The 27,048-nt window shown below is 44.5% G+C and overlaps 1 protein-coding gene and 2 non-coding genes across 12 annotated transcripts in view; 1 reads left to right on the forward strand and 2 right to left on the reverse strand.

The window, feature by feature from the left end:
• Positions 1 to 26,248, reverse strand: part of SLC11A2 (solute carrier family 11 member 2) — a 57,917-nt gene extending 31,669 nt beyond the window's left edge. For 3 of the 10 annotated variants that reach the window (XR_010135644.1, XR_010135643.1, XM_063711760.1), the window contains exons 1-5: positions 25,538 to 25,605; positions 8,070 to 8,141; positions 5,868 to 6,016; positions 2,699 to 2,824; positions 2,176 to 2,295 (exon numbers count right to left, since the gene is read on the reverse strand). Coding sequence is in view for 6 of the 10 variants with exons in the window: in XM_063711760.1 (XP_063567830.1) it covers positions 2,176 to 2,295; positions 2,699 to 2,824; positions 5,868 to 6,016; positions 8,070 to 8,141; positions 25,538 to 25,586 (516 nt within the window). In the remaining 4 variants the exon portion in view is untranslated. Of the gene's footprint in view, positions 1 to 2,175; positions 2,296 to 2,698; positions 2,825 to 5,867; positions 6,017 to 8,069; positions 8,142 to 21,726; positions 21,871 to 23,678; positions 23,784 to 25,537; positions 25,773 to 25,871 lie in introns of those variants that run through there. The other 7 variants (XR_010135646.1, XR_010135645.1, XM_063711759.1 and 4 more) reach the window with 6 other exon arrangements.
• Positions 8,372 to 8,433, forward strand: LOC112135951 (U7 small nuclear RNA). Its single transcript, XR_002917170.1, has one exon. It is a non-coding gene; the product is annotated as a U7 small nuclear RNA (small nuclear RNA).
• On the reverse strand, positions 11,484 to 11,590 carry LOC112135918 (U6 spliceosomal RNA). Its single transcript, XR_002917148.2, has one exon. It is a non-coding gene; the product is annotated as a U6 spliceosomal RNA (small nuclear RNA).
• Positions 26,249 to 27,048: the final 800 nt, after the last annotated feature.

The following is a 27,048-nucleotide window of genomic DNA, read 5'->3' on the forward strand; positions in this document are numbered from 1 at the left end:
ACCCGAGCCTGGGTGACAAAGTGAGACTTGGTCTCAAAAAAAAAAAAAAAAAAAAAAGCAGGGCCAGGCGCAGTAGCTCACGCCTGTAATCCCAGCATTTTGGGAGGCCAAGACGGGCAGATCACAAGGTCAGGAGTTTGAGACCAGCCTGGCCAACATAGTGAAACCTCATCTCTACTAAAAATACAAAAATTGGCCAGGCGTGGTGGTGCACGCCTGTAGTCCCAGCTACTCAGGAGGCTGAGGCAGGAGAATAGCTTGAACCCGAGAGGCAGATGTTGTGGTGAGCTGAGATCACGCCACTGCACTCCAGGCTGGGCAACAGAGCGAGACTCCATCTCAAAAATACCAAAACAAGGCCAAGCGCAGTGGCTCACGTCTGTAATCCCAGCACTTTGGAAGGCTGAGGTGGGCGGATCACAAGGTCAGGAGTCCGAGACCAGCCTGGCCAACATGGTGAAACCCCGTCTCTACTAAAAATACAAAAATTAGCCAGGCATGGTGGCAGGCACCTGTAATCCCAGCTACTCGGGACGCTGAGGCAGGAGAATCGCTTGAAACCGAAGGCAGAAGTTGCAGTGAGCTGAGATCACGCCACTGCACTCCAGCCTGGGTGAAAGAGTGAAACTCCATCTCAAAAAAACAAACAAACAAACAAACAAAAAAGCAGGCTAGGCACGGTGGCTCATGCCTGTAATCCCAGCACTTTGGGAGGCCAAGGCTGGCAGATCACCTAAGGCCAGGAGTTCAAGACCAGCCTGACCAACATGGTGAAACCTCATCTCTACTAAAAATACAAAAATTAGCCAGGCATGGTGGCATGTGCCTGTAATCCAAGCTAGTCAGGAGGCTGAGGCAGGAGAATCACTGGAATTGCTTCACTGCAAGAGGCAGAGGCTGCAGTGAGCCGAGATCACACCACTGAACTCCAGCCTGGGCAACAGAGTGAGATTCTGTCTCAAAAAAAAAAATATATATATATATATATAAAATTATTATTACAAAATAAGTAACTATTAACAGGTATGAAGAAAGAGAAGCTAGGCTTGGTGCAGTGGCTCATGCCTGTTGTCCCAGAACTTTGAGAAGCTGTGGTGGGAGGACTGCCTGAGCCCAGGAGTTTGAGACCAGCCTAGACAACATAGCAATACCTCATCTCCACAAAAAAAAAAAAAAAAATTTTAATTAGCTGGGTGTGGTCATGCTCGCCTGCGGTCCCAGCTACTTGGGAGGCTGAGGTAGAAGAATCGCTTGAGCCTGGGAGGTCAAGGCTGCAGTGAGCCACGATCACATCACTGTCGCCATGGGTGACAGAGTGAAACTCCATCTCAAAAAATAAAAAGAAAGAAAGAAAAAGAAGCTAGAAGGATTATAAATTACCAAGGTTTTGTTTTTTAAAAATTTTATGGGTACATAGTAGGTGTATATATTATGGGGCATATGGGATATTTTGATGTAGGCATAAAATGTGTAATAATCACATCAGAGTAAATGGGGATATTATCAAGATTTTTTTATTTTTTTGAAAAGCAGATAAGGATACTTTTTGCTCACACCCAGGAAAAGAAACAAAACAAAAGACAAAGGTAAGTTAAAAATATCTTCCAGACATAGTGTTCATTCTTGCCTTAGGCAACGGTAAGAAAGGCCCAAAATGTCCAGAAGAAGCTGCAGAGGACAGTGTAGCTCCCGGGGGGAGGGGAAACTGAAAAATAATTATTAGCAAATCCAAAGATCCTGCTACATATAGTTTGTAGTAAAAGGAAAAAAAAATTACTTTTTCAAAGTGATGGCAAAGTGAAACAAAAAAAGAACATATATAAAATGCAAACTGATGGAGTAACGTGGAGGTATGAATAAAAGTGCTTAGAGAGAGTATCCTCCTCCCCTTGGGCTGGGCATTGCTAGACACTGGAAGCCAGAGTGAATGGTAACACAGTTTTTCTAAGAAAACCTTCTAGGAAATGCGAGTCTCAAGTTAGATTTTGAAGGAGGGGGAAAACATGGACTGGCAGCAGGAGGAGCTACAGTATTTCCGTTGGTACCATCCGTCTTCAGGGCCACTGACCCCCAAGTCCTTGACTGTCTCACTACAGAATGAGGCCAGCACATACTGCCAGACACACAGATTCCTATGGCATGGGTTAGAGACAAACAGGACAATACATTGCTCACCTTGGGATACTGACGGTGACATACTTCAGCAAGATGCAGCCCAGTGACCACTCCCAGTCTAGCTGCAAGCCGCTGGAGCAGCAGCCCCACAAGGGTGGCCAACAGAAGGATCCAGAGCAACTAAGAAGAACAAAATCTCCTGTAACACTCATTGAACAACTGAGTTTTTGTTTGTTTGTTTGTTCAGTTGTTTGGCAACATGAGTGGTAAATGCTGAATTCAGAAAAGAGCCCAGGTCAAGAATCAAATGACTTGAGTTCTATAACAGATTTTGCACATGACCTGCTAAGTCACCTTGTACCTTTCTGAGCCTCAGTTTCTCCTATATGTAGTTTCTCCTTTGTTCAAGGAAACTATGTGGATAAAAATAAGACCAAATGGAAAGTACTTTACACATAAGAGCCACTGCCAATGAAGTATCTGCATGTAGCCCCTGAGGCTACTATCCAACATGCAGGGCGGAGAAAAGGATGTGAGAGTGTATTGTGTGCTTAAAAGGACAGGGGTAGGACTAGATGTTCACCTTAAATCCAGCCACTGCTCCAGACTGCAAATCGGATTCAATATTTCCTGGATCCAGGTAGGCAATGCTCATTAGAAAGCCTGGTCCGGTGAAAGCCCAGAGTTTACGAAAGCTAAAACAAGAGTACTGTACAAGAGAGGAAAAGAGATTAAACTGAACATCACCATTGAACTACTGATATAATTGATCTGTTATCACATATGAAGCAACAAAATCCAGCCTCACAAGAAAAAAGGATTTACTATGTCAGATATTGCATGTGTCCAAGTTTCACTTCCATCTTACCCACTTTTTATTAAGAAGCCGGCCACTGCTCTGTCCAAGTCAAAGCCCTTCCCTTACCCGCAGGTTCCATCAGCCTCTTATTCTAAAACCAGAATAACAGTATCAGTACCTCTGTGCCCAAACACTTCCCAAAAAGGACAAGAGCCACCATTTTAAAAAGGAAACAAGCCAGGTGTGGTGCTGTGTGGTGTGTGCCTATAGTCCAACTACTCGGGACACTGAGGAGAGCAAACAAAAATAAAATTCTAAGCTCCCCCAACCAACTGAATGGATCCTCTTGTTGACCAAGGGCATTCCAAAGAAAACCTGAAAAACTAGTTCAGGCCATGATGGGAGGAAGGGGTCAGACAAACCTCATTATACCCCCTTCCCTTTGGAATTCAGACAAAAATGACCAGCATTAAAACAGAGATCTTGGCCAGGCACAGTGGTTCACACATGTAATCCCAGCACTTTGGGAGGCCGAGGCGGGCGGATCACCTGAGGTTGGGAGTTCGAGGCCAGTCTGACCAACATGGAGAAACCCTGTCTCTACTAAAAATACAAAATTAGGTGGGCGTAATGGCACATGCCTGTAATCCCAGCTACTCGGGAGGCTGAGGCAGGAGAATCACTTGCACGCGGGAGGAGGAGGTTGTGGTGAGCCAGGATTGCACCATTGTACTCTAGCCTGGGTGACAAGAGTGAAACTCCATCTCAAAAACAAACAAACAAAAACCAGAGATCTTAAAACTGACAAAACAGATTCCTTGTAGCAATAACATGCCAAATTCCAACCTGACTCTAGCATAGCATCACATGACAGATAACAGGCCCTGAAAGAAATCAAAGTATTTTACTCCAAGATGTATTTATTTGTATATTTTGAAATGACCCTGCAAAGCTGTCTCTTATGAGCAAAACCTAGAATATGTAGAGAATCTCCTTCCCTTTTCAGGTCTTTTCCTGATCCAGGAGAGAATTAACTAGGAGTCTGGTACCTTTTTAAGTCTGATAAAAGACATTTACATCTATTTTCTCTGAAGCTTGTTACCTAGAGGCTTCACCTACATAATAAAAATCTTGGTCTTCACAACCCCTCATTTTAGACACTCCATAGCCCCTCATTTTAGACCTGGTCTTTAGAAAATAACTCTTTCAACCAATTTCTTTTTTTATTTATTTTTATTTTTGTAGAGACGGGGTTTTGCCATGTTGCCCAGGCTGGTCTTGAACTCCTGGGCTTAAGCAATCCTCCCACTTCAGCCTCCAAAGTACCTGGGACCACAGGTGTGCACCACCACACCCAACTAATTTTATTTTATTTTTTTACTTGGAGACAAGGTCTCATCACGTTGCCCAAGCTGGTTGGTCTCGAACTCCTGGGCTCAAGTAATCCACCCGCCTCAGCCTCCCAAAGTGCTGGGATTACATGCATGATCCACTGCACCCAGCCTCAATCAATTTCCAATCAGAAAATCTTTAAATCCACCTTTGACCTGAAAGGTGCCCCCTCCCCACTTCAAGTTGTCCCACCTTTCCTGATGGAACCAATATACATCTTACATATATTGGCTGATGTCTGCCTGTAACTTCTGACTCCTAAAACGTATAAAATCAAGCTGTATCCCAACCACCTTGGGCACATGTTCTCGGGACTTCCTGGGGCTGTGTCACGGGCCTTGGTCACTCATATTTGGCTCAGAATAAACCTCTTTAAACATTTTACAGAGTTTGACTCTTTTTTGTTTGTTTGTTTGTTTTGAGACAGAGTCTCACTCTGTCGCTCAGGCCGGAGTGCAGTGGCGCGATCTTGGCTCACTGCAGCCTCTGCCTCCCAGGTTCAAGTGATTCTCCTGCCTCAGTCTCCCAAGTAGCTGGGATTACAGGCACCCACCACTACGCCCAGCTAACTTTTGTATCTTTAGTAAAGACAGGGTTTCACCATGTTAATCAAGCTGGTCTTGAACTCCTAACCTCAGGTGATCTGCCCGTCTCGGCCTCCCAAAGTGCTGGGATTACAGGTGTGAGCCACTGCGCCCAGCCTGTTTTGTTTTGGTTTTCGTTTTTGTGAGGAGGTCTCATTCTGTTACCCAAAGTGGAGTGCCATCGCATGATCTTGGCTCACTGCAACTTCTGCCTCCTGGGCTCAAGTGATCCTCCCACCTCAGCCTCCCGAGTAGCTGGGACTACAGGTGCATACCACCATGCCCAGCTAATTTTTGTATTTGTTGTAGAGACAGGGTTTCGCCATATTGGCCAGGCTGGTCTTGAACTCCTGGGCTCAAGTGATCCTCCTGCCTTAGCCTCCCAAAGTGCTGGGGTTACAGGTGTGAGCCTGGGCAGCCAGAGTTTGACTCTTTTTCATCAACAAACAAGAGGAAGGACAGCTTGAGGCCAGGAGTTCAAGACCAGCCTGGGCAACATAGTGAGGCCCTGTCTCTAAAAATAAAAATAAAAATAATGAGCCTGGCATGGTGGCATGCCATCTATAGTCCCAGCTACTGGGGAGGCTGAAGTGGGAGAATCACTTGACCCCAGGAATTCAAGGCTACAGTGGGCTATGGTTGTGCACTGGAGCCTAGATGACAGAGCAAGACCCTGTCTGTAAAAAAGATAGATAGACAGATAGATAGATAGATAGATAGATAGATAGATAGATAGATAGATGGATAGACAGACAGACAGATAGACAGAGATAGATAGATATAGATAGGTGTGTGTGTGTGTGTGTGTGTGTGTGTGTGTGTGTGTGTGTGTATGTGTATATATATATATATACAGTCTTCAGAGATTGCCAGCCAAAATTAGACCTGAGGCTGCTGAACTTGAGCCATCCAGCAGATCTTTCACTCACAGGTTTTCCCCAGACAATAGTGTTCTCCTCCAAGGACCTGATACTAACCTCCTCCTCAGGAATGGAGATCTTCTCATTAAAGTAAGTGGCGAAGTACTCCTCTGAGTCCCCAGGGGACTGTGGAAGAGAGGGATTACTATAGGCAGGGTTGATGGTACCAAGACTGGCAGACTCCCCATGATCTCCAGAAACACTGTCTGAATTAACAGATTTGAAAATAAATTAGTAAAAAATGAACAAAATACACTAACAATTCATCCTTAGTATACTGAAATTAAAGTTTAATATCTAAATGCACAAGAGACCAACCTGACTCTAGCTCAATTTATTTTGAATAGTTTATTTTTAATGTACATTTTAGAATAAGTAATACATTCACATGGTTAAAAATTCAGGAAGTAAAAAACTTAGCCTACACTAAAAAAGTTATCTCCCTCCCCCTCCCCCCGTCACTCAATTCTCTAGATCAGTTTTAACTCACAATGGTTTTCCTACTTCCACACTTCTACTCCTACTTGGGAATTTTTAGAGCCATTTCATTTTCCTCTAAAAACACTGACATATGGGCTCAAAATATTACATTCCCAGACCAGCTCCTGGTAACCTAAAATCCTAGCTTTTAAAAGAAAAGAACTAGGCCCGTCTAGCGAAATGTCCTCCCCACCTCCTATATTTGGTAGGACTTACTCAAAGAATCGACCTTGGACATTATACCTCCGTCAGACTTTTCAAAAAATGTGCAAGTTACAAAATCCTGCCACAGTTCAGGCTAAACTCTGAAGCTGCAGCAAAACTGCCAAGCAGGAACCCTTTGTACTCTGACTAAGGCTTGCAGTAAAGTGCCGCTGGTCACGGGGTACTGGCACCCTCGTGATGGCAGGGCTCATCTCAGACTGATATCAGCGTTTCCCTGAGTTCTGCATTTTGCAGTCAATCTTAAATACTGGGAAGCAGAAGGTCTGGGAGAAAAGGGATACCCTGCCAGAAATACACAGAGCCTAGTTTGCTTCAGCCATCAAATGGCTATTTTGAATCACAAAGCTCTAATCTCTGTGTTTCCAATAAATCCTTACAACCTCTAATTTAAACAAATAAGAGCTTTCTTTCCATAGGGAGCTGACTCATATCATCTTAATTAAGCAAATTTGAATTACTGAAGAAATTTATAGAAAAGGAACAGGAATTCCAAAGAAGCTCAGATTTAGGAAGGAATAGTCAAAGCACTCAAGAAGCTCCAATCAAATACAGAGCGTAAGGTACTCGCCCTGTGTTTTACTGCTCCATACACATCTGAAACACCAGGAAGCATCATGAGCAGCCAAAACACTCCAGAGGTTTTTATCCTGGGTCTGGGAATAACATTGCCCTTGCAAGCATTACTGCCAGAAACCAAATTTCAGCTAACCTTGGCTCAACTCAGAATTGTAAAAAAGATATGAAGCAGGTCTCTGGTTAAAAATCTGTTTTCAGGGCCGGGCACAGTGGCTCACACCTGTAATCCCAGCATTTTGGGAGGCCGAGACGGGTGGATCACCTGAGGTCAGGAGTTCAAGACCAGCATGACCAACATAGCAAAACCCCATCTCTACTAAAAATACAAAAACATTAGCCGGGTGTGGTGGCAGGTGCCTGTAATTCCAGGTGCTTGTGATGCTGAGGCAGAAGAATCCCTTGAACCTGGGAGGCGGAGGTTGCAGTGAGCCGAGACCATGCCACTGAACACTAGCCTAGGCAACTACAGCAAAACTCCGCCTCGAAAAAAAAAAAAAAAAACCATTCTGTTTTCAGGATGGGCGCGGTAGCTCATGCTTGTAATCCCAGCACTTTGGGAGGCTGAGACGGGCGGATCACTTGAGGTCAGGCATTTGAAAACAGCCTGGCCAACATGGCGAAATCCTGTCTCTACTAAAAATACAAAAATTAGCCGGGCATCGTGGCGTGTGCCTTTAGTCCCAGCTACTCGGGAGGCTGAAGCAGGAGAATCACTTGAACCCAGGAGGCGGAGGTTGCAGTGAGCCGAGATTGTGCCACTGTACTCCAACCTGGGCGACAGAATGAGACTCCACCTCAAAAAAAAAAAAAAAATCCATTTTCATTTACAGCCTAAGTCACCAGATGGTGACTTTTGAATGGAGTTGTTAGAATAGATGATGATAGATGATGACAAGAGGAAAAATATGATAAATTTCTGTTACCAACATCAACCTAATTACAAATAAAATTAGACAATAACACAAAGCGGTAAATTACCATCTGACATCTTCTGTTCAGGACCCAGCACCATGGTGGATACCTGAGTGGCTGAGTTCTTAGAATATGATTCTGGAAAGGAGAAAAGTGAGGGAGAAGAATTAGCAAGAACAAACTAACAAGTTCAGAACCAGCAGTTTGTTACTCTGTATGACTGAATCCTTACTATGAAAAGAGTAATTCTTCTACTGAATTAGGTAACCTTGAAAATAATTAGTTTTCAGAATATGACTGACAGATATTTAACAAAAAAAGAAAAGTCTTAGTCAAGATTTTGCTGGCAAGACTTCAAAACCAAATTGAAGTGTTACAGCTCTTTTAGAATGTGTCTAGCAGGCTTTCTGGTTTTCACTGTGAAACCCTTCACGGATGGCAGGGAGTGGTGGACAAATTGAACAGGAGGTATTTTAGTGAGACGGCAAATACCTTTTTTTTTTTTTTTTTGCATCTTTGAGTCGGAGTCTTGCTCTGTCGCCCAGGCTGGAGTGCAGTGATGCAATCTCAGCTCACTGCAACCTCTGCCTCCTGGGTTCAAGTGATTCTCCTGCCTCAGCCTCCCGAGTAGCTGGGATTACAGGTGCCCGCCACCACGCCCAGCTAATTTTTTGTATTTTTAGTAGAGACAGGGTTTCGCCGTGTTAGCCAGGATGGTCTCAATCTGCTGACCTCATGATCCACCCGCCTCAGCCTCCCATAGTGCTGGGATTATAGGCATGAGCCAACGCACCTGGCCAGGCAAATACTTTTTTAATAAGCATCTACACAGAGGCTGCTAGGCAAGTATCCATTCTCTGCATTTGCCTCCAAATTATCCCAAGTGTCTGAAGCCAGACACATTTCCCCCTATTTTATGAGTTGTTTTTTTTTTTTTTTTTTTGAGATGGAGTCTCACTCTGTTGTCCAGGCTGGAGTGCAGTGGCACGATCTCAGCTCGTTGCAACCTCCGCCTCCCGGGTTCAAGCAATTCCCCTGCCTCAGCCTCCAGAGTAGCTGAGATTACAGGCGTGTGCCACCATGCCCAGCTAATTTTTGTATTTTTAGTAGAGACAGGGTTTCACCATGTTGGCCAGGCTGGTCTCAAAGTCCTGACCTCATGATCCGCCCACCCCACTTCCCAAAGTGCTGGGATTACAGGCATGAGCCACCACGCCCAGCCTATTTTATGAGTTTTTAAGGACAGAAATCTGTAATTCTCTTTGGTCTAAAATATGTAATTTAAGCTCATGGTTCAATTTTCTAGAAAGGGTGGGAAAAAGCACCATACAAGCATACTGGTAGTGGAGGGCCACTATTTGGCAGCCTCAAATCTTCCTAAGAAAGTAAAGTCTACAGCCATAATGTTCTAGACCTCATTCCTCAACCCTCTGACAACTAGAAGAAAGTAGTCACCCGTGGCCCAGCCCCTCCCAAGCTCTCCAAGAGAGCTGAAGCACTAGCAGGATTAAGCATAGCGTGTGGGATGCCAGCCTTTGTCTACAGGTCCTGTACTAAGCAACCTGCAGTGGGGTGGGTGGAGTCGGGGGTGGGGTGGAAGTTCCAGATGTCCATCATCCTGTTAAGTTTAATTGGGAGGGAGGATTTTAGCAAGCTCACTTGGGCACAGATCTATGGCATATTCTCCATTGAGCCTCACCAATAAGGCTATTAAAAAAAAAAGTTTCAATCTTCTTATCTACTTCTCAGTTGATTTCAAAGTTAGAAGGGGAAGGACAACATAGTATTCATTGATAAGCCCCTCTTTGAATCCCAATAATAACTATCCTACTGAAGAAGTGATGAAGCCTCGCTTAATGATCTTTTACTGCTTAAATCTAGTCTTTTTTCCACCCTTGTCCCTTATATGTTGTTCCTACATGAACAATCTTCTACTTGCTTTTTCGGGTTTTGGGTAATCTTTCTATCTACCAACATATTCTGTACTTATAGAATTACAGAATTCAGACCAGAAAGGAGCTTTTCTTTTCTTTTTAGGTTTCATCTGTCTTCTGGGGGATATATACCACCACCTGCTAATTTGGAAAACATAATCCTTCCTCTCTAGAGTCACCAATGCCAAGTATTATATTATAACGGACAACTAGCCATGTCTCTCCTGTCAGGTTTTAAGCCACCAGATGACTAAACATCAGCGAACAGCCCCCAATAATACTGACTAAATTCAACACCTCTTTCAATCAATTACAATAGCACCTCACCTAAATGGGATTTAAATATTTGACCACTCAGAGTAGCAGTACTCACTTGGATTCCAATCACAGCACAGCCCCTTCATTTCCGGCAAAGCCTTTTTACTTTTGTTTTACATATAATTCTAACAAACTAATGTTATCAGATTGTCTTAACCCACAATAAATTGTAAACCACAAATCAGATCTGGAACTATGCATAGCTCTTCCAGGAAAAGAGGAACTTGGCACACTGAGGAATCAAAAAACTCAAGTACATCAATTAGTCTTGGGCTATTTGGTATGAGGCAAACAGTTCTTCCTTATGCGTCAATCAGTTCTGAGAATATTACTACAAGTATAATAACTCAAGTTTCCAATTGTAGCCCTGATCAAAATGAGGTGAATGAATTAAATTGCTTTTTTTTTTGAGACAGAGTTTCACTCTTGTCACCTAGGCTGGAGTGCAATGGCACGATCTCGGCTCGCTACAACCTCTGCTTCCCGGGTTCAAGTGATTCTCCTGCTTGAACTCCTTCGGGTTCAGCCTCCGAAGTAGCTAAGATTACAGGCGCCCACCACCGAGCCCGGCTAATTTTTGTATTTTTTTTTTTTTTCAGTAGAGACAGGGTTTCATCATGTTGGCCAGGCTGTAAATCACTTTTGTAATGATGATTAATATCCTGTTTAAGGCACTGGAAAATCAGCTGGGCGTGGTAATGCATGTCTGTGGTGCCAGCTACTTGGGAGACTGAACTAGGAGAACTGCTTGAGCCCGGGGGTTAAGGCTGCGGTGAGCCATGATCACACCACTGCACTCCAGCTTGGGTGACACAGCGAGGCCTTGTCTAAAAAAGAAGAAGAAAAAGAAGACACAGAAATGTCTCGTCTACATCTGAGGAAGATTTTTATCCAAAATAGGCAAAACAGGCCTTAAAAGTTTTTATTTTTTTTTGAGATGGAGTCTCACTGTCACTCAGGCTGGAGTGCAGTGGTGCGCGATCTTGGCTCACTGCAACCTCCGCCTCCTGGGTTCAAGCGATTCTCCTACCTCAGCCTCCCAAGTAGCTGGGATTACAGGCACGTGCCACCACACCCAGCTAATTTTTCTATTTTTAGTAGAGATGGGGTTTTGCCACGTTGGCCAGGCTGGTCTCAAACTCCTGACCTCAGGTGATCCACCCACCACGGCCTCCCAAAGTGCTGGGATTATAGGCATGAGCCACCGCCCCTGGCCAAAAATTTTTCTTTTAATATGGAACACTTCACAAATTTGCATGTCATCCATGTGCAGAGAGGCCATGCTAATCTTCTCTTGATTGTTCCAATTTAGTATACGTGCTGCCGAAACAAGCATCAAAATAGGCTTTTAAGTTATATTTTAAAAGCTAACAATTAAGGTAATAGTGTGATCTTCCCAAGATTGTAGTCTGCAAATATTTTTAGACAGAAATATTTCATGATAAAATTTTAAATAATTATTAGTGATATTCTAAGTTCATTCCTATACCAAGTACATACAGAGCCGTTCAAATACAAAAAGTTTCATCTTCTATCTGAAATCTCAAGAATGAATTATTTCAAGAAAGAAAACAAATTCTAGATTCCAGTCTCCAGCCTTTTCAACAAAGTTTTTAGTCAACAAACTACCTGTTTCATTACAGTTTCTACAGAATAAAACTTGGGGTCAGACAAGGTGGCTCACATATCTAATCCCACCAGTTTGGGAGGCTGAAGTGGGCGGATCACCTGAGGTCAGAAATTCAAGACCAGCCTGGCCAACGTGGGTGAAACCCCGTCTCTACTAAAAATACAAACATTAGCCTGGCGTGGTGGCAGGTGCCTGTAATTCCAACTACTAGGGTGGCAGAAGCAGGAGAATCGTTTGAACCCAGGAGGTGGAGGTTGCAGTGAGCCGAGATTGTGCCACTGCACTCCAGCCTGGGTGACAGAGTAAAACTCCGTCTCAAAAATAAAATAAAATAAAATAAAAGAGGTCAGCCACGGTGGCTCACACCTGTAATCTCATCACTTCGGGAGGCTGAGGCAGGCAGATCACCTGAGGTCAGGAGTTCGAGACCAGCCTGGCCAACATGGTGAAACCCCGTCTCTACTAAAAATTCAAAAGTTAGCCAGCGTGGTGGAACATGCCTGTAATCCCAGCTACTCGGAAAGCTGAGGCAGGAGAATCACTTGAACCCGGGAGGCGGAGGTTGCAGTGAGCCAATATTGCACCACTGCACTCCAGCCTGGGCAACAGAGCAAGACTCCGTCTCATTAAAAAAGTAATAATAATAATAAAACTAGGGAGGGGCCGGGCGCAGTGGCTCACGCCTGTAATCCCAGCACTTTGGGAGGCTGAGGCAGGCGGATCACCTGAGGTCGGGAGTTGAAGACCAGCCTGACCAACATGGAGAAACCCCGCCTCTACTAAAAATACAAAATTAGTCAGGCATAGTGGTGCATGCCTGTAATCCCAGCTACTCAGGAGGCTGAGGCGGGAGAATCGCTTAAACCTGGGAGGTGGAGGTTGCAGTGAGCCGAGATTGCGCCACTGCACTCCAGCCTGGGCAACAGAGCAAGACTCCATCTCATAAAAAATAAATAATTAAATAATTAAAAAAAAAAAAAAAAACCACTAGGGAGGCAATAGAAAGGGCCAGGCCGGTTATGCATAGCATTTAAGTCTCCATGAAAATTTATGACCCATATGGAAGCAGTAAGTTAATATTAAGACAGTTTTGCTCTCCAGGGCTGTAGCACCAGGATGTTTCAGTTACTTCGTCACATTAAGGAAAAGATCCAGAGTTAGGACACAAGTAACTAGAATCAACCCAGCAATACTTTGATAAATAATCATCACAATTACGATTAATACTGCTTTGGTATTCTAGCTCACCCCTAACCATAAAGTGTCACCTTTTCTTAAACCCATTAAGTTTCTTCCTATCGAACAGCAATTGACAGAAAAAAAAATGGCACTCATGGTTAAATGTAATATGATTATTTTATCCCATTATCCTGCCTCAGCCTCCCTAGTAGCTGGGATTACAGGCGCATGCCACCACGCCTGGCTAATTTTTGTATTTTTAGTAAAGACGGGGTTTTACCGTGTTGGCCAGGATGGTCTCGATCTCCTGACCTCATGATCCGCCCGCCTCAGCCTCCCAAAGTGCTGGGATTACAGGCGTGAGCCACCATTCCCAGCCTATTTTATCCCATTCTCTAACAAAAGTTGTAAGACTGGCTGGCTGTAGTGGCTCATGCCTGTAATCCTAACACTTTGGGAGGCCAAGGCAAGCAGACTGCTTAAGCCCACGAGTTCAAGACCAGCCTGGGCAACATAGTGAAACCCCATCTCTACAAAATATACAAAAATTAGCTAGGTAGAGGCCGGACACGGTGGCTCACACCTGTAATCCCAGCACTTTCGGAGGCTGAGGCAGGTGGATCACCTGAGGTCAGGAGTTCGAGACCAGCCTGGCCAATATTGTGAAACCCCATCTCTACTAATAATACAAAAATTAAAGCTAGGTGCAGTGGCTCACGCCTGTAATCCCAGCACTTTGGGAGGCTGAGGCGGGTGGATCATGAGGGCGAGAGCTCGAGACCAGCCTGGCCAACATGGTGAAACCCCATCTCTACTAAAGATACAAAAAATTAGCTGGCGTAGTGGCGCATGCCTGTAATCCCAGCTACTCAGGAGACTGAGGCAGGAGATTCACTGGAACCTGGGAGGCAGAGGTTGCAGTGGGTTGAGATCGCACCATTGCACTCCAGCCTGGGTGGCAGGGCGAGACTCCGTCTCAAAAAAAAAAAAAAAATTAGCTGGGTGTGGTGGTGAACACCTGTAATCCCAGCTACTCGGGAGGCTGAGGCAGGAGAATCGCTTGAACCCAGGAGGCGGAGGTTGCAGTAAGCTGAGATCGTGCCACTGCACTCCAGCCTGGGTGACAAGAGCAAAACTCTGTCTCAAAAAAAAAAAAAAAAATTAGTTGGGTGTGGTGGTGGGCGTCTGTAGTCCCGGGAGGCTAAGGTAGGAGGATCACCTGAGTCTGGGAGGTCAAGGCTGCAGTGAGTGTTGATCAGGCCACTGCATTCCAGCCTGGGTGACAAAGCAAGACCCTGTCTCAAAAAAAAAATGTTGTAAGACTGTTTTACCAGATACAAATGCTAACAAAATTTTATTTTCTGTCTAAAATTTCAAAAGTCTACATATTCTTTGATCTAGCAATTTTACTCCTAAAAATGTATTCTTTAAAAAAAAAAGCAAAAAGTACTCATCAAGGAAATATGTACAAAGATATTTCCCACAGCATTGTTTGTAGTATGAAAAGACTGTAAACAACCTTGATATTAGTAGAGGACTGGTTGAATAAACTGTGCACATTCATTGGACAGAATACCATGCAACCACTATAAATAAGACGATCTATCATGTATTGATAGGAAACAATCTCTAAAATATTACATGTTGTCAAGTCAAAAAACCAATTTGTTGAGCAGCATGCTATCATGTATATAGGAAAAAGAAAAAAGAGAAAACACACACATGTACACATACAATCTCCAAAGGACACACCAAAAACTGGTAATAAAGGCCATCCCTGAGAGAAGGAAGGAGAGCCCAAATGAGGTAATGTGAAAGGAAAACCTCTCACTGAATATACACTGTAGACCTTTTGCACATAAAAAGAAGTTTTACCAGATACATGTATTATTTGCCTTATTAAAAATGTCAAGGTCATACACATTCACTCAGCTTCTCAACAAACATTTTAGGGATGTTCAGTTGAACTCTCTGTTAAAGCTTTTGGAATAGATAATCAGAAGTCTACAGCTGTCTAGTTGGCAGGTATTTATTGCCTTCAGCCTAACTTACTACTAGTTTGTCTTAGTGCCACCTAAATGCAAAATATTAAAAACCCCCTCTCAGGAAAGCATTCCTGACTCCCTAATTTGGCTTAAGTGGCTCCTCCGTGTTCCCTCAAGGCACCTACTGCTTACCACTGTCATTACTCTTACCACATTTTCTTGAAATCATCCATTCCCTGGTAGTACTCTTATAACTTTTCTGCAAGTTTGAAATTATATGAAAATTAAGTTATCCCCCAAAACACATACTAGCTATAATAAATTCTAATTTATGTTAAAAACATCTAATTAACAGTAATTCTGTATATTCTCTTAGCATTTATAAGAACTCTGGAAGAACGATTTGGATAGCCCAAACCTGTTTTAAAAACTGCCCCTGGCCAGGTGGGGTGGTTCACACCTGTAATCCCAGCACTTTGGGAAGCCGAAGTGGGTGGATCACTTGAGGTCAGGAGTTCGAGACCAGCCTGGCCAACATGACGAAACCCCGTCTCTACTAAAAATACAAAAATTAGCCGGGTGTGGTAGTGGGTGCCTGTAATCCCGGCTATTGGGAGGCTGAGGCAGGAGAAACGCTTGAACCTGGGAAGTGGAGGTTGCAGTGAGCCGAGATCATGCCACTGCACTCCAGCCTGGGCAACAGAGCAAGACTCCATCTCAAAAAAAACAAACAAACAAACAAAAAAAACTGCCCCTAAGAAAGTTTGAAATACTGAGTATTAATATATACAACTTCAACATTTTTTTTTAATCTACGGTTAAAACAAAAGTTTGGGCCAAGTGCGGTGGCTCAAGCCTGTAATCCTAGCATTTTGGAAGGCCGAGGCGAGCAGAGTTCGATGCCAGCCTGGGCAACAGAGCAAAACCCCATCCCTACAAAAAAAATACAAAAATTAGCTGGATGTGGTAGTGCGTGCTACTTGGGAGACTGAGGTGGGCAGACTGCTTGAGCCTGGGAGGTTGTGGCTGCAGTGAGCCGTGATCAGGGCACCCCAGCCTGGGCTACAGAGCAAGACCCTGTCTGTCATAAATAAATAAATAAATAAATAGTTCGGGTTTGAAATCATTCATTTTCATATAAAATTCCCCTATAGAGAATAAAGGTACTCAAAACCATTTCACTAGTCTTACAGCTGAAAAGGTCTCCCTAAAATTAATTGTAAGGTTTAGAGAGGAATGTTTTTAAATACAGTCCCTTAATTCTTTCCTCCTTTTTTCATCACCTTCCTCATCTCAATAAAATCAAAGACAACATTAAATAGGAAGAAACTTTCATAGAAGCAGCCAGAAAGGTATCTGCATGGAGGTAATTGATGAACTAAATGCTAGCAAGAATGTGCTCAAGCTACATGGCAAAGCCACCTCTTCCTCTTGACACTGTTCAGTTCATTCTTCCTCAGGCACTGTTCAGTGCCAGAGACATGCTAGTGACAAAAGAGAAACTGCTAGGTGCACAGATCAAGGCTTAGCGACACCCAAGTGTTATTAGAGAATAACAAAGAATTCTGATTTTTTTTAAAAATTCTATTTGTCCTAAAGAAAATGAAAAGGTTACTAGATTCTTCTAAAATTCTCTTTTCCCTAATGGTCTACTTCAAGGCCAAAGTACTTGACAGTTCTACTAAACCATTACTGTATTATTAACACAACGCCTTGTTGTACCAGGCGCTCTTCATGAAGGTGGGCTCCTGCCATTTGGATGACTGACAGTCAACAAAACTTTCTGAAATATTCTAGCAGCTCAAACAGAGCTAATTATTTTCTGAACCCTGTGTATTTTAATGAGGAAGGTTATTAATCACTTTTTTAAAATAAGAGATTATTACTCTTCCTCTATTTTTCCATTCTAGGTCATGAAGAAGCAGCATTTTCTGAGTCTATCAAAAATATCCATCCAATTAGCTTTTTTTTTTTTTTTTTTGAGATAGGGTCTTGCTCTGTCACCCAGGCTGGAGTGCAGTGGCGTGGTCTCAGCTCACTGTAGCTTCAACCTCCTAGGCTCAAGTGATCCTCCCGCCTCAGCCTCCGAAGTAGCTGGGACTAGAGGCGTGTGCCATGCCCTGCCAATTTTTGTATTTGTTGCAGAGACATGGTTTCACCATGTTGCCCAGGCTGGTTGTGAACTCCTGGGGTCAAAGGATCCATCCACCTCAGCCTTCCAAAGTGTTGAGATTACAGGTATGAGCTACCGTGCCCAGCTCAATTAGTTCTAAAACTCAATCTGCTCCCATTCGAGGTGTGGGGAAAGAAACAGCTTAGAATAGACATGTGAATTTCCAAATTGTTTTCGAAGGTGTAAAGTCTGGTATTGTTTTTTATTTTATTTTTTGAGACAGGGTCTTACAGAACAATTATTTACATATTTCTAGCCTCCCAGGCTAGAGTGCAGTTGCACAATCCCAGGCTCAAGTGATCCTCCCACCTCAGCCTCCCAAGTTCCCAAGTAGCTGAGACTACTGGCATGTACCACCACAGCTGGCTTTCTATTTTTTTTTGTAAAGGTGGGGTCTTGCTATGTTACCCAGGCTGGTCTCAAACTCCTGGGCTCAAGTGAGGTATTATTTTTCACACTGGAGTAAGTTTATCCTGTTTTTCTCTTATCAAAATGAATTTGATATAAAATGATACATAGAAAAAAAAGTCAGGTTGAAGACTGATTATGTGTACTTCATGGTAAACAGTGAAAAGCCCCTGTAGTAAGTATTCGTTTTAGAAAAAGGCCTCAAAACTCTAATCCCCTCTACTCAAGTGGGTAATATTAGAATGTCTTCAACCAAAAGCCACACAAACACACTCAGTTTATAAAGTACAAACAGAGCTGCTATTATACAATGCGCTTAACATGAACCAGTCTCTCTCTCTCTCTGGCATAATGGCCACTGAGATACAGTTAGGCCTCTGTAACCCTGGGTTCCACATTTGTGGTTTCAAACAAATGCAGATCAAAAAGATTTGGGGGAAAAAAACGGTTGCTTGTGCCTGCACTGAACATATACACCATTTTTTCTTGGTATTATTCCCTAAACAATACAGAACAATTATTTACATAGCAATTACATTGTATTAAGTATTATAGACCCAGCGCAGTTGCTCATACATGTAATCCCAGCACTTTGGGAGGCTGAGGCAGTCCAGAAATTTGAGACCAGCCTGGGCGACATAGTGAGACATTGTCTCTACAAAAAATTTAAGAATTAGCCATGTGTGATGGCCACACGCCTGTAGTCCCAACTACTCACGAGGCTAAGGTGGGAGGATCCCTTAAGCCCAGGAAGTCAAAGCTGCAGCGAACCATGATTGCACCACTACACTCCAGTCTGGATGACAAAGAGAGACCCTGTCTAGAAGAAAAAGAGGGGGATCATAATTGATACAACTAATCTAGAGGTGATTTTAAGTATACGGGATGATGTACATAAGTTAAATGCAAATACTACGCCATTTTATAGGGACTTAAGCATCATCCCAGGATTTTGGTATGCATGTGAGTGAGGTCCTGGAACCAATCCCCTACAGATACCAAACCATACTTTGCGTGCCCTAGTAATAATCTCAAAATTGGAGACATCCTATTTAACTTACAAAACCACAATTTCGGGCCAGGCGCAGTGGCTCACACCCACAATGCCAGCACTTTGGGAGGCTGAGGCAGGTGGATCATTTGAGGTCAGGAGTTCAAGACCAGCCTTGCCAACATGGCAAAACCCCATCTCTACTAAAAATACAATAATTAGCCAGGCAGTAGTGGCACACGCCTGTAATCCCAGCTACTTGGGAGGCTGAGGCAGGAGAATCGCTAGAGCCTGGGAGGCAGAGGTTGCGGTGAGCTGAGATCACACCACTGCTCTCTAGCTTGGGTGACATAGTGAGACCCTGTCTCAAAAAAAAAAAAAAGACAACCACAACTTCAACTTAACACCAAGTTTGCTGTTTCTCACCTGAGCTGGACTTTTAAGTCTGTTTTGTAGTTGAATGAAAAACCTGACATTGAGACCATCTTAAGATAAAGAAAAAAGAAAAAGAGAAAGTGGAGAAAATGTTAGGAAGCAAGAAGAGGAGGGGGGAGGAAGATGTAGGGAGGAAGAGTACAGCTGATAATGAAACCAGCTGCCTGGGTGTCAAAAACGATAACAGTTGGGAGAAATGTGGCCAGGCTGTCAAGGAGTACTTATCTTTTAAACAAAAATATCACACATCAACCAGAGACATCAGAATTAAAAGGGGCTGGTATCCATTAAATACAACTCTTCACCTTCTCCCATCAGCGCTCTTGAGGCTTAACCAGCTTCCAAATCTCCCTGAATGCTCACAAGTCAGGGTCACTAAAGTCTTACTTCCAGTGACTATAGCTTCGTCTTTGTTCTTTCCAACTCTCAGTGTGAGCTTCCTCTAAACTTCCTCCTAACCAGAAGTTTACAGCAGTGTGTTTCCTTTTGGGGGACAAACCTGGCCTCCTGATCTGACACCTCTATCATGGAACACAATGCCAAGCTCTGTGAACAATTTCAAAGACCCCTTTCTATTGGAATAAGAAAATTCCCTATTAGACTGGCTATGGTGGCTCACATCTGTAATCCCTTAGCACTTTGGGAGGCCGAGGCAGGAGGATTGCGTGAGCCCAAAAGCTTGAGACCAGCCTGGGCAACATAGCAAGAAACCCAGTCTCCATTAAAAAAAAAAAAAAAAAATTACTTTTTTCAAAAAAAAAAAAAAAATCCCCTATTAAACCAGCCTATACCTACTTCTTGCATCAGAAAATATGTTTTGCCCTCACACTTAAGTAGCTTTTCTCTGGCAAATATGAAGAATTTTCACTAGATTACATTCAACCCATTTTTCCTAATGATGGATATTGACTCCCAAATGATGTAGATTTACCTTAACAACTTTAAGTAAATATTGTCCTCCAAGTTTCTATTCCTAAAAGCAAAGAAAAATTAAGACACTATATACTACAAGATTCTCCAGCCTTTAACAAGCCTCTTTCTGCTCTTTGAAACCTGGTAAAGTTTTAATAATTAACTTGTAGCTTTCTTCTTTCATTTCCTAGGAGTTTTAACAGCTATCAGCTTAGTACAGATGAGACCAAAACAAACACAAACCTGATACAAAATGACTTATCGGCAATAAGCACCAAAACAAGACTAAAAACCCTAATTTGTTCCTTATGCCAAAAAATATAAATTACTTTAACCTGAAATTAAAAGTGGAACAGAAGTTAGGCAATAAATATATTTTGGTCATTCCTGGCCAATTGTTTTATATTCCATTATGATTTCATTAAAATATACTTTATTATATACATGTCATTTTATTGTATCTAGAATATTCCTGATGATGCCTTGAAGGCTCTTCTTTGTGTCTCAAGGGGCCAATTAATGTAAATTGCTCCATAAATGTTTGTTAAATTATAAAAATAATACATGGCAAGGCTGGGCGCAGTGGCTCATACCTGTAATCCCAGCACTTTGGGAGGCCAAGGCAGGAGGATTGCTTGAACCTAGGAGTTCAAGACCAGCCTGGGCAATATAGTGAGAACTCAACTCTACAAAAAAATTAAAAATTAGCTGAGCATGGTGGTGCAAGCCTGTAGTCCCAGCAATTCAGGAGGCTCTAGTGGGAGGATCGCTTAAGCCTGGAATGTGGAGGTTGCAGTGAACCAAGACTGAACCACTGTACTCCAGCCTGGGCAAGAGAGCGAGACCCTGTCTCAAAAAAATAAAAATAAAGAATAAATGGCAGCCAGTAAGTGAGACATGGTCTGCATCTTCTAATTCATTATATTCCGCTCATTCAAATGCCCCTACCTTTTTCCCAGAATGTTTTACTCAAACTACAGCGCCTCAGAGAGATGATAATAATGACAATATTAGGGCAGCAGACTTCCCTTTCTGCCTCAAATACACTCAGTTCTTTAAAGGTGTCATTCCCATGCCTCTCAGACAAAAACAAATTTCAAAGACATTGTCCTTCACTCTCACCAGGCCAACTTCCAACTTTAAATCCTAAAGAAGTATTAAACTGGTTGGGCACGGTGGCTGGCACCCAGGGGCTCAAGACAGCCTGGGCAACCTAGTGAGACTCCATCTCCACAAAAAAAATTTTAAAAATTAGGGGTGGTGGCATGCACTTGCACTCCCAGCTACTAGGGAGGCTGTGGCAAGAGGATCACTTGAGCCTGGGAGGTCAACCCTGCAGTGAGCTGTGATCATGCCACTGCACTCCAACCTGGGTTACAGAGCCAGACCTTGTCTTGTCGGCGGGGGAGTCTTGAACTCTCTTATTCCAAAACTAAACAACTAAACTTATACCATCTGCACTTCAACTAAATTTGGCCAGCATGCAGCTGAAGTAAGCAATGTTTTTTTCATAAACTTAAAGTTTCTCATTTTCTGACTAGTTCCTAATAATGCTATGTGTATAAATAGCAGCTTCCTTGAAGGGAAGAATTAGAAAACAAAGCAGTCTTCCACTGGAGTATCCCAGATAGCACCACGAGAATATGAGAGGGCTTTTTAAGGCCATAGGAAGGGCAGATATCTGTCAGCAAACATTTGTAAGTATGTGCATGGCGAGGAGGCAGAGAATAAAGATGTCTTTGACTCAACAACACTCACCCAAATTCTTAGCACTGAAAGTCAAACAAGAAAGATCCGGCAGGGCGCGGTGGCTCACGCCATCCCAGCACTTCGGAAGGCCGATGCAGGTGGATCACTTGAGGTCAGGAGTTCCAGACCAGCCTGGCCAACATGGTGAAACCCCGTCACTACTAAAAATACAAAAAAAATTAGCCGGGCATCAAGAGGCTGAGGCAGGAGAATCGCTTGAACCCGGGAGGCAGAGGTTGCAGTGAGCCGTGATCGCGCCATTACATTCCAGCCTGGGCAACAAGAGCGAAACTCCGTATCAAAAAACGAAAGAAAGAAAGAAAGAAAAAGATCCTACTTTGTAGATATAATTCTCTAACCTTCACTGAGTCATAACTGAACCAAAGCTGTCTACTAGCTTTGTAGAGTAATCCAAGGGACCACTGCTGATTTCCTAACATTAGAGTAAGATTAGATTCATAAGAAGCTTCCCCATTCCTTAACAAGAAGTGCTGCCAGGCTACCCAGAAATTCCCCTCCCGAGTCCCACTGCCATTCCGGAAACATGAGAAACCAAGTATGCTGCAATCATGGCCTTTTTAGTACTGGCTCCAAAATAAACTGCGTGGGCCAAGCAAGACTGTCAATGAAATACTGTCCAATGAAAAAATAAACAGCCGAAGGTTTCAGGTTTCATTTACCCAACACAGGCATCACAATAAATGACCTAGTATAATGATAGTTTCCAACCGTATTTAATAAAACAAACACGCAGCAGAAATCCTCTAGTCACATATAACTACACTATACCCTCAGATCAAAGTTAATGATGTCAATGGAAAGTATAGGCCGGCGGGTTCACTGGTGATAGGTCATGAGACTCTGAGCTAAGAATAAGTAATAAGGTTAGAATTCTTTAGAAGTGTTAAGGGGAAAGAAGGTAACAACAACAAAAACTCCTCCACATCAAGAGTTCTAAGTACTTCGTTGTTTATTAACTAATTTCATATCAACAACCCTGTAAGATTGATATTATCAATCCCCATTTTAAGTACGTGGAACAAAAGAAGAAAGAGGCAAACAACTTGCTCAAAGATTTACAAAGCCAAGAAATCATGCGAACTGGTGGGGCTTCGGGTTCCAGAAGTCAATGTAAACATAGCTTCTCCATTTTTCACCAACAGTCACTAAAATTGAGGCCAGCAAGTTTTTAGAAGCCTATCTCCCCTTGCAAACTCTCCTTCCATATAATTTTTGTTTTTGCAAGAGATGTCACATTTAAGCGGTAGCTTTAAAAGTGGGGACATATGAAACGAACAGCTGGGAGAGCCATCCAGCCCACTTACATATGTGCAATATCCCCCTGCAGAAAAACCCTGCTCATTGGAGCCTGGAATCCAGAGGGTCCCTGAGAGCTGCACAAACAGCCTTAAAACCAATCTACGCACAACTACTGAGCCGCGTATGCAGGCTATTCACACAGAAAGCGCTCCCTGAAGTCGGTTAGGCTATAATGAGTCTTTGTTGAAGCGGGGCGACTGGAGGCCCCGAAGAGCAGCCCGGCCCCCGGAGGCGCCGACGAAGAGGCCGCGAGAGACCTTGCCCTGTGCCCGTCGGCCTCTTTCGCGGCGTCGAAGCAGGTCAGCGCACCCCAACACGGGCCCGGCGCGCCACCCGGTGCAGCTGGGAGTTGGGCCATCTGTCCTAGGCCGCGGCGGGGAAGGGGCAAGATCCCCGCGACCTCCGGCGTTCCCTCCCTGCCCCCATCTTTGGGTCTTTCTCTGAATGGCGCGACTCCATCAGTCCTGGACTCTGGGCCTGAGGCCCTCCCTGCCCACACCTCCCCTCACAGCCCCGCACGGAGAGCCGGTGTCGCATCCTAGCCCCGGAGCCTGACCCCCGACACAGGCCCTCGAGCCGCCCCGCGCCCCTCCCTGCCAGCGAGCGGAATGCCGTGACCCCTGATCTTGCCTTCCCCTCACCTTACCAGCTCCGTAACCACCTGACACGCCACCCCCGCGCCGAGGGCTCCATATTCCGGGAGCCAGCGCCAAGCTGGCCAACGCCCTCCCCTCCCCGCGATTGGCCGACAGGACGTCAGCCGCACATCCCTATTGGCTGGAGTCCCCGCAGCGGCCGGGATGCGTGGCCCGCCGACCGAGACCGAGACTCCGCCCACGCGGAGTCTGGATGCCGCGGCCCCTGGGGCCCGCGGCGGGAGCTGCATGCTGCATAGTTGCCGCTTGCGCTGGCCAGACCCACACAGCCCCTGGACTGGGGAGCTCCAGTCCGCTAGCAATCTGGGGACAGATAAGATTCCTGCTCTAGTTCGCCGTGGCGCCACGTTAGGTACTGACAATCAAGCTACGAGGTATAGCTCTATCCTGTAACGGGTAGCCAGGCCAGGCGCGGAGGCTCACACTTGTAATGCCCAGCACTTTGAGAGACCGAGGCGGGAGGATCACTTGAGTCCAAGAGTTCGAGACCAGCCTGGGCAACATAGTGAGACCCGGTCTCTACAAAAAATTTTAAAATTAGCCAAGCAAAGGCCGGGCGCGGTGGCTCACGCCTGTACTCCCAGCACTTTGGAAGGCCCAGGTGGGCGGATCACCTGAGGTCGGGAGTTTGAGACCAGCCTGACGAACATGGAGAAACACCGTCTCTACTAAAAATACAAAATTAGCCGGGCGTGGTGGCGCATGCCTGTAATCCCAGCTACTCGGGAGGCTGAGGCAGGAGAATCGCTTGAACCCGGGAGGCGGAGGTGCGGTGAGCCGAGATCGCGCCATTGCACTCCAGCCTTGGAAACAAGAGCGAAAACTCCGTCTCAAAAAAAGAAAAAAAAATTAGCCAGGCATCAGGGCGCCCGCCTGTGGTCCCAGCTACTCGGGAGCTGAGGTGGGAGGATCACTTGGGCCTGGGAGGTGGAGGCTGCGGTGAGACAAGATCGTGCCACTTCACTCCAGCCTGGGTGACAGAGCAAAACCCTGTCTCAAAAAAAAAGGATAGCCACCTGGCAGGAACATTTCCTCGCGCCCCCAGAGCCACATCATAGTATCTGCTGCCCCACCAAGAGCACCCCACACCTGGGAGGAACCACGAAACATCAGCTAGTGCAGCCAGTTCGACCGCCTTAGGTGTCCTCCCAAGCCTCCGTAGTGAATTGTTTTCCTCCTTCTCGCCCAGCTGCCTCGATTCTCCCCAGACTTTATCCTACCTACCCAAAAGCAATCCCACTCTATCGCCAGTTTCAGCCTCCCACCGTATCTTTTGCTCTGAAGATGAGACTGCTAGACTGGTGAAGAGGGAATAAATGGCCTAACAAATTACCGTAATTTTCTACAATGTCGTTTACGGCCACCAAAAACATTAGATCCTCCCGCCAACCTCACTCCCCGACCCCTCGCACTGCTTACAGCATTAAAGGTAATCGAGCTTCTTTATTCACGTAAAAACAGTTGGAGAAAATTTCATTAGTAAGAGAGACCGAGCAATGAGGAAAGGAGCGTGAACTGCAAAGAGAAAAATCCAAATAAAGTGCAAAGTAAAAACAAACTCGGGGACCAAAAAAAAAAGGACGGGGGGGCCGGGGGCTTGGCTTCCTGGAGCAGGTTGGTTTTCTTAAAGAATTTCTCCTGGAGAAAAAAGAAAATGCACAAATTAGTTCTGAGATTCTCGCTACAAATACATCTGTGGAGTTTCAGAAAGGTTTGATGAAGTTCCTCCAGACCAGAACCTTTCCTTTGGGAACTTCTATTATAATTAGAAAATAAAATTTTTAGAGCTGTACTTGTCACCCTTTCAGGTATGCTCAGCTGGGTAGCTTCCCCGGGCTACTTACTTAGCTCACAGTGTGGCGCTGCCTCCGTCTTAAGCTGCTTCTTCCTCATGGTGCAGAACTAGTTTGAGTTTCCCAAAGCCAGCTCCTGCCTCTATATATGAAGACAAGTGCGCCTCCCTCAGTTAGATAAAGGGCACTTTTGGGTGCTCTAAGCAACACAGCTTTCTAAAGACGGGCAAGGAATTTCAAGAGGCAAACCACGCCCTCCAAAGCCTAATCAGATTTCATCTTTGACCTGTCGTGAAAAGAGAAGCATTATATATCTGCCACTCCTAGATATTAATTAACAATTTATTGAGTTCAAAAATTTCATTCTAAGATTTCATCTCTGTACCATTTGGCAGGAGCAAGAGCAGGTGGCAAGCCTGTGAGTGCCAGTGGTTGAAAGGGGTGGAGTAAGAAATTGCTTCCCTTCTCTGCTCCTCTTGGAGTACAGCTGGTTCAGGCTCCACAGGTGCACTAGGACTCTGCTCCTCTGAGACGTGAGGTGAAACCATTAACCCCAAGCCTGACAGTGCACTTGTATTTTCCATATAGGTACGTGCAGCACTGAGACAATTATGAGGAGTCTCAGAGCATGGGTGGAAATGCTGCCTGCTCTATTATCCCTCAGGATCTAAAGGACCCGCTGGCTTCAGCCTGGTCAATCAGTGATCCACGAGCAGACATCAGAGCCCTGCAAACTCCGGACTTGGTGCCTGATGGAAAAGAAAAAGAAAGGAAAAAAACCCAGAGACTACAAGAGAGAAGTCCAGGGCAAGCCTAGAATTTCTCAATCTGGGAGGAGGGGAGCTGAAAGAATGGGGAAATTTTGCCTCAGGGAAATAACTTAGATGACAAAGCTGCATAGGAGAAGCATTGGGGTGGCGTAAAATATAGGAGAGAAGAAAAGAGTTGCTGCTTTCAGGTAGCAGGCAGTTTTCTAGTAGTTTTCAAGAAAATCTGCTTAGTACCATAAAAACATAATAGCTTAGAATGGAAAAGAAAGAAAAGCAGTAATTGATTCAAATAAGTCAAGGCAGGCTTCCAGCAAGTGGTTCTGGTTCCTACCTAGAACAACCATTGAGTCAGGAGAAAGAATTATGGATCTCCTGACCAGGGACCCAGATGAAAGGTCTCTTTGCTTCAGGGCTCTCTTAATCACGAAAGTCAAATAACTACAACTTGACCTATCTCCTGTCCTTGTTCTACATCAGGTAACTTCCCCAAGGCAAAGCTGTCTCTGCAGACTGGGCTGGGGGCCAATTTGTTCCACTTGAAGGGAAAATAGAAGCACCTGTAAAATCACCCACGAACTAAAGTCTTGGAAGGAAAAGGCCTATTTGAGTTTAGGAATTCTTACCCTGGGCAACATAGGGAGACCCCCTCTCTACAAAAAATTTAAAAATTAGCTGGGTGTAGTGGAATGTGCCTGTGGAACATCCCAGCTTCTTGGGAGGCTGAGGTGGGAGGATCATTTGAGCCCAGGAGGTCAAGGCTGCAGTGCGTCGTGATCATGCCAGAGCACTCCA

The sequence above is a fragment of the Pongo abelii genome, chromosome 10, assembly GCF_028885655.2.
Source record: "Pongo abelii isolate AG06213 chromosome 10, NHGRI_mPonAbe1-v2.0_pri, whole genome shotgun sequence".
NCBI lineage: Eukaryota > Metazoa > Chordata > Mammalia > Primates > Hominidae > Pongo > Pongo abelii.